Below are 6,983 nucleotides of genomic sequence, written 5' to 3'. Positions count from 1 at the left end.
CATTGTCGGACCCATAGAACCTTATAGCACTACAGTGTGAACTTCTATTCCACTTTTGTTCCCCTTATATTGTATTTTTCTTTCTGAAAAATAGTTATTCACTATTCTTCTTGTTGAGTATACAGTAAATGTATGGAACGTGTGAATAAAGGGATACATAGCTTTTCCAAATATTGTCTACATATTTATTGTGAAAGCTTTATTTTAATAAAATTATAGAGAATAATAATAGAAAATGTTTGCATTGCAATAAAAAAATGAATCCTTCAATTTCATGTTTTGTTCATTGCGCCATATTGTTAAAATTATAATGAATATTTCTTGTTTAATTAATATACACGGAAAATTAAAAATTTCTGTCTAAATTTGTTACTAAAAATAGTGGTACATGTTACCAATGAATATGTTTATAATAATGTATATAATAATTGTGAATATTAATTAAATGAAATCTGTGTTTCAATTCATTTTACAATAACTTAATAATATATTAATATAGGTGTAGTTTAAATGTTTGGTAATAATAAGAACCCATAATTAAATAAGTAATATTTATAAATTTGTTACATTTTCCAATTTATGTTCTAAAAGCAACATTTTTTTTTCAATTTTAATAAAAAAAAAGTATTATCAAGTAAATTATTCTCTAATAGTGAGAAGTATCAGAATAATAATTCAAGTATATTCATATACATTGCAAGTGTAATTAATTATTTTGTATAATAAAAAAATGTTTTTTATAAATATCAATTGTAATGTCTTATTTTAGAAAAATATGTTAGAACTTTTATAACTACAAAAAGTATTTTTGATAGTGACGTAAAACTACTTTTATATATATACATACAGCAGTATAATAAACTGCTTTGACATTTAACAAAGTAGTATAGCTACGAATTCCAACATAATTAACAAAAAAACTCATCATGGTACGTAACAATAGTTATTAGTAATTAATTAAATTAAGCTCAATTTAGACAAAGAGCTTACTTTTTTTTTTTTTAATTTATTTCAGCAATCTCAAAATCAATTATCGCACTACTATATTTTTTTACAATATAATTTATTATTTCGTTTTAATAGAATAACAAGATTTAATTTTTGTCCACGTCATCATACCTACAATGTGAATTTTCATTTATTTTTCGAAAAATAGTTTTTTGTTTTTCCGTCTTCTCTGGCACTAACAGAAGCTTTTAAGAGTTGTTGTTAAACATAAAAATTATAATATAACAAAAAGTAGTTAAAAAAAAAACCATTTCGAGTATTATTTTTCAAATTCTAGTTTTTGGTTTTAAGGTCATAATCTGAACTGTTTAACTGCAAATTATCAAAAAAATGATTTTCATTTAGAAACCTTATATTCACAAGTTAAGTGAATTTTGTTAGTTATTGTTAATTAGTTGGTTTATTTCTTACTTAATAAAATAAATAAATTACTTTTATTACATTGCACATTATTTTTTATAGCCTTCAACTGTTATATTTGTTATTTTATTGGTTTTCATACAAGGGAGTGAGAAAGTATTAACAATAAGCGATGATACACCTAATTTACCAAGCTCAAGTTCACAAGATGAAAGTGTACCTATGCTAATAGACTCAGAAATCATAGACAGTAAATATTAACAAATACATTTTTTTTAAAAATTTTATTCAAGCTTTTATTTAAAAGCTATTTATTTTCTTTACTTTTCTTATGCTTAGTGTCTGTTTTATTTCTTATTATGAAACAGAAAGAAAATTACGATACTGCAGTATCGTTTTATGATTTCCAAAAAAAGTATGTTCTAATCCCTTCTTTTACCGATTAAATTTTATTAATTTTAATTTTATAATATAGAATTAAATTTGTTTAATTAATTTAAAAACTAGAAAATTATTCATAATCATCTATAAAAAGCAAAGCATTGTCGTTGAAGCTACTCCTCTCTGTTTGACGCCAAATTCTTTAGTAAAACAATAGACGCACAGTTCATGGATATATTCTAAATAATGTTTCCTTGGGCTTCCTCTTGGTTTCTTCCTAACTATATTTCCTTTGAATATGTTGATATAAAGTCATTGTGTCGGATGATGTGTCCAATTAACTTTATTATTCTTGATACAACCACCTTCATCATCTGACTTTCTTCTCATACTGCTTCTAACACTTGTTTATTTCCTTTCTTGTCAGTCCATTTTGTCTTTGCCATTTTTCTCCATATTCATAACTCTAATGCTTCTAGTTTGCTTTTGTCTTGCTATTTAATTGTCCATGTTTCATTGCCATATGAATGCATACTCCAGATAAATGTTTTGACGAGTCTTTTATGTATGCCATTGCTCAGATATTTATTGGTGAGAAGCTGATACTTGTTTTGGAATGCTTGTATTGCCAATGCCATTCTTCTTCTGATGTTTGGTGTTGATTTGTTATTGGAAGCTATGATACTTCCAAGGTAGCAGAATTCTCTGACCTGTTGTAACCGTGTATTATCTATTTGTATATTCAGATTGCAATTTGAGTAATTCTTACTATAAGCATTGTTTTGGTTTTCATATAATTTATTTTCATTTTAAAATTATCAAGTGCACTAGAATTTTTTCCATATTATATTTGTCATTTTCAGACTCTGCTAAGATGACAATTTCATCCGCAATGCGGATACAGTGTATATGCTGGCCATTCATTTTCACTCCATTTTTTTGCTAATTGATTTTTTATGACATCGATATTAGCAGGTACACAGCATTGTTATTATCAATGATAGTAAGGTACATTGTTGTGAGTTTATAAATACACTAACTGACAATACAAAAAGTATATCTATTGATAGTTATAATTGATAATAAACAATCTGTGGCTGTGACAGCAATATCATAGAAAACCAATTAGCTACCTGTATTTATAATCCCTTGTATATTATACCTGTATATTAACTCAAAAATTTGAAACTTTGAATGATTATATCTAATAAACGAATTGTTATATCAAAAATCCAAATGCCATTTACTATTAAATTAAAAACTCAAACATTTTATTAAATAAAAAATATGTGTTACCATTTAAAAAAACAAAGTTGACCCCCTTACAAGGCATAAGGGATGAACTTAAAAAGTATTACATAGTTAATAATTCAAGAATAATGTGTAACTAAAGATAATAAAAAAAAAAAAATGTTTAAATTATTATTATTCTATAAGTAATTGAGTGGGTTATGATAAAAAAATCACCCTGTATATATAAATATTTGTATGTGTAATGTGATTCTGTATAAGTAATTAAATGAAAATTTTGTCCTTATATTTAATAAAGTACGTTTTTATTATTTTTTCTATACTTTGATTGCAAATTTTGAAAAGACTTATTGACTTGTGTATATTACAGACATTTTTAGAGGGGTCAGGTGTGGAATTTAAGGGACATTATTTAATTTTTCTGAAAATTAGATTTGTTCAAAATATTTTAATCACACAAAAATAAATGAAGGCTTTAGGTTGACTTATATCACTATCACTCTAATCTTCCTCTTTACACATATATGTAATAAAATAACTCTAATTAAATTAGTTAATCTTATGTTATTTTTTACACTTTGAAAAATAATTTTTTTTTTAGCTTGTCCAATATGTCTTGACGACATGAAAAAGCGTCAGGATATTACGCTGGTCGATGAGTGTTGTAGAAAGTCATATCATGCATCATGTTTAAATACATGGAAAGAAAAATCAAATACATGTCCAAGCTGTCGAGGAAGTCTAAATCAAAGTGAAACATTTTTACTTTATTTAAATTAATTCATTAAGCAACTATATATCGTATTGCATTTTATAGTAGTATAATGAAGAGCATATTTTAAAATTAGTGAAAGGGGTTATTAAACAATGCAATTCTAAATTTTTTAAATGTTCAAATCGATTCGACACAAAACACAATACAGACTGATTCAACAATTTTGTTCTTATAATTATTTTTGTACGATCAACTGTTTATTGTTTGCAACATGTTCAAAATTTAAATGTTATTTTTCTGTTTTAAATTCATTTTTTTATGATGTCACATAAATTAATTTTTATTCAATAAGAAAAGACAAATAAGATAGTAGTAATAGTTTATGATACGCTAAATGAGAGATGAAAATAATAAGATTATTAACGACAAATTTTTATTTGAAATCCAAATCTATAAAAAATCTAAAACGCAAACGGTTGATTGTATAAAAAAAATGATATGAGCTAAGATGTTCGTAATTATTTTACATATTTATCATATTACTAAGTTAAAAATATGGGTTTTCATCATTTAAGAAAAACAGTTAAAGTATTTGATCCTTGAATTTATGAAAAAAAATGGTTTAACTAAATATTATTGTAACAAAGTTTTTCTTTTTACAAAAATTTAAAACTCTTAATAGTTTTTGAGCAAATGAAAGTTTTACCGAATTTGGATCACTTTGTATAATATATATAAGATTTAAAGTAACTCAATGTTAGACAAACGTTTACAAATCTTAGCCGATCGAATATGAATAAATCATTCCCGACCGTCTCAAATTCGCAAACGTTGACAAACTTTAGTAAAATTTCGTGAAAATTCGACAAACTAGCAGTTTGTTTACAATGAAATAGAATACATAAAACATAATTTTAGATTTGAAATACTTTGAAGTTTAATTGTTAAAATTATAGTTATGTATAATAGTTATTTCAATAGTTTCAAAAATGATTTAAAAGTATGCCTATAAAGAAATTATAAAGAATCCGTTAAGTAAAATGATAAGAAAGGCTACAAACGTTACCAATAGTTCAAAACTAATAATTTAAAAAAGTTCAAGTTTTTCATTGAAACTTCAAACCCTAAAATACTCAAACTATATGCTTTGCTAAAAATATATAAACTGGGTAATAATATAAGTACTATTGTGTCAAATATTACTGTTCCAACTTATAATTTGATTAAATACTTAGTAAAGGGGTTTTCATTTATTTAAAAATGCTATAGCATTTAGTTAAACTTAATATTAACTTAGATGAAAAATTATCGGGTTACGCTTTTCAATATAATGATAAATTGATTTCTTTCAACGTAGTAGTATGTACAGCAATGGGAAATTCTTTATCGCCATTTTTAGCAGAATTGTTCATAAGTAAGGTTCAAAAAAAAAAACTTGTACTTTTTTCGAAGTTTGGGTTAGGTATGTGGAGGAAATTTTTGCAGTAATAAACAAAGATTTTAATACGGAGATCTTCATACAACATTTAAATTTTCATCTATCAATTAAATTCTCCTAAGAACAGGAAGTATAGTGAAAATTACTTTTTTGGTTTTATATTAATTAAAAGTGTAAGGGTATTTAAATTTTGAAATTTATCAGAAAAATATACTTATGGTCAGGTACATTCCGAACAATTTGAACGACAGCTGGAAACAAAAAATGGTAGCTTTTAATAGTATGGTTTACAGATAATTAATATTCCAATAAATAATGTAATTTTGATAAATAATCGGGAGCTATAAAAGAAATAGTTTGATAAAATGGGTATGGAGAAAACGTAATTTAAAAATTAGTTCGAACACAAAAGTGGAATGTATGGGTTAGGGTTAAAATCGCTTAAGAAACTAAAAATCAAGAAGTTGATAAATCCTGTGGCTTAAAATTTATTGATAACACATAATTACTCCATTAAAACTATAAAACTAGCTAAAAACGTAAATATTTACAAAAAATTTATTATAAGGGAGGCAAAAGAAATGTTTAAAATCAAGAATAATTGAATTAGCTATACTTAAAATGCTCATATTTGTACACAAATAGATTAACAAACATAACAATATTTAGCTGGTTAGTCCAATAATTAGAAATTCAATTTATTCTATCTATCATAAATGTTGAGAATAATTTATAATAATTTATAGAACTATAGTCCTATAAGTTACTATAGATTTTACTTTTATGATGTTTTTGCACTATTTTGTCAACTAAATGTTGATGGGACAAATAAATAAAATTGAAAATAATTATTGAGAAATTTTATGTGTAATTGTAAATTAAAATTATAAGGTTATCATTCAATTAATATAGATTCATATTTTTTCAGTATGTTCTTTATGTAATGCGAAAACAAAACTTACTACAAGATTGTTCTGTTGTGGAAGAATCTATTGTGACAAATGTCTTTATTATAGTTATAGAAAAACGTGTCCATGCGGAAGTGATATAGCAAAAGGTACATTACAAAGAAATATAAAACAAATTAATTAAATGCATTCGTAAATCGAATAAATATTAGTTTAAGGGTAAGGTATTTGAGGATACAAGAATGTAAATTTTCTTTTTAAATGATTTTGTTGGTATTCTTGAGCTAGTAGCATTTTATTGTTTAATCTTTTGTTTTTTTATTGTAAGAAAAAAATATTATTTTTATAATAAGTTGCAATGATACTCTAAAATTGTAGCTTTATCAAATTTAATTGGCTCGATAATATTTTAGGTATTCCTTACGATGGTTTCCGCAAATGTTCGGATTGCACAAACGTTGGGGTGAGAAGCTTTTCTCATCGCTGTCCACATACTTATTGTGAGGAATGCTTTAACAAAATGAGTAATAGCCCTATGAATGCCTGTCTGCATTGTGGCGAAAAAGAACTATAAAATCATGTTTAAAATGTTTAAATAAATTCTATAACTTTAAAATATTTGTCTTATTTAAAATTATTAAATTTTTAAATTCATTAAAAAATTGAAATAAAATAAAAATTCAATAAAATTTTAATAAGATGATTAAAAACTAATTGGTAACTATTATTTTTTCTACACATTTCGTGCATGTATGTACCGAAGGAAAAAGCTTATGTAGGTTTTCTCCACATTGTCCATATAGATATTGTTTTATGTGCTATTTAAGAATAAAAAAAATACTACAGATTATTGATTGAACTGCGGTATGGAATCAAAAATCGATTTATTTTCTTATTTTTGTTAAACACGATACATAAGTAT

The 6,983-nt window shown here is 24.6% G+C and overlaps 1 protein-coding gene across 1 annotated transcript; it reads left to right on the top strand.

Moving 5' to 3' along the window:
- The first annotated feature begins 774 nt into the window (after nt 1-774).
- LOC126900121 (uncharacterized) lies at nt 775-6,775 on the top strand. Its single transcript, XM_050675615.1, has 5 exons — nt 775-929; nt 1,471-1,618; nt 3,602-3,751; nt 6,082-6,210; nt 6,475-6,775. Exons 1-5 carry the CDS (start codon nt 927-929, stop codon nt 6,633-6,635), a joined length of 591 nt encoding a protein of 196 aa, XP_050531572.1. The 5' UTR covers nt 775-926; the 3' UTR covers nt 6,636-6,775.
- The last annotated feature ends 208 nt before the right edge of the window (nt 6,776-6,983 follow it).

This window comes from Daktulosphaira vitifoliae, unplaced genomic scaffold (genome assembly GCF_025091365.1).
Source record: "Daktulosphaira vitifoliae isolate Bord-2020 unplaced genomic scaffold, ASM2509136v1 Scaffold_2, whole genome shotgun sequence".
NCBI classification, from domain to species: domain Eukaryota; kingdom Metazoa; phylum Arthropoda; class Insecta; order Hemiptera; family Phylloxeridae; genus Daktulosphaira; species Daktulosphaira vitifoliae.
The sequence above is the reverse complement of the archived record's forward strand: the minus strand, read 5'-3'. Positions and strand labels throughout refer to the sequence as shown.

Excerpts from the sequence above, each read along its gene's own strand:
- LOC126900121 (XM_050675615.1), top strand. Across the intron at positions 1,619-3,601 it reads AGACTCAGAAATCATAGACA|CTTGTCCAATATGTCTTGAC; the intron begins GTAAATATTAAC and ends TTTTTTTTTTAG. Across the intron at positions 6,211-6,474 it reads CGGAAGTGATATAGCAAAAG|GTATTCCTTACGATGGTTTC; the intron begins GTACATTACAAA and ends ATAATATTTTAG.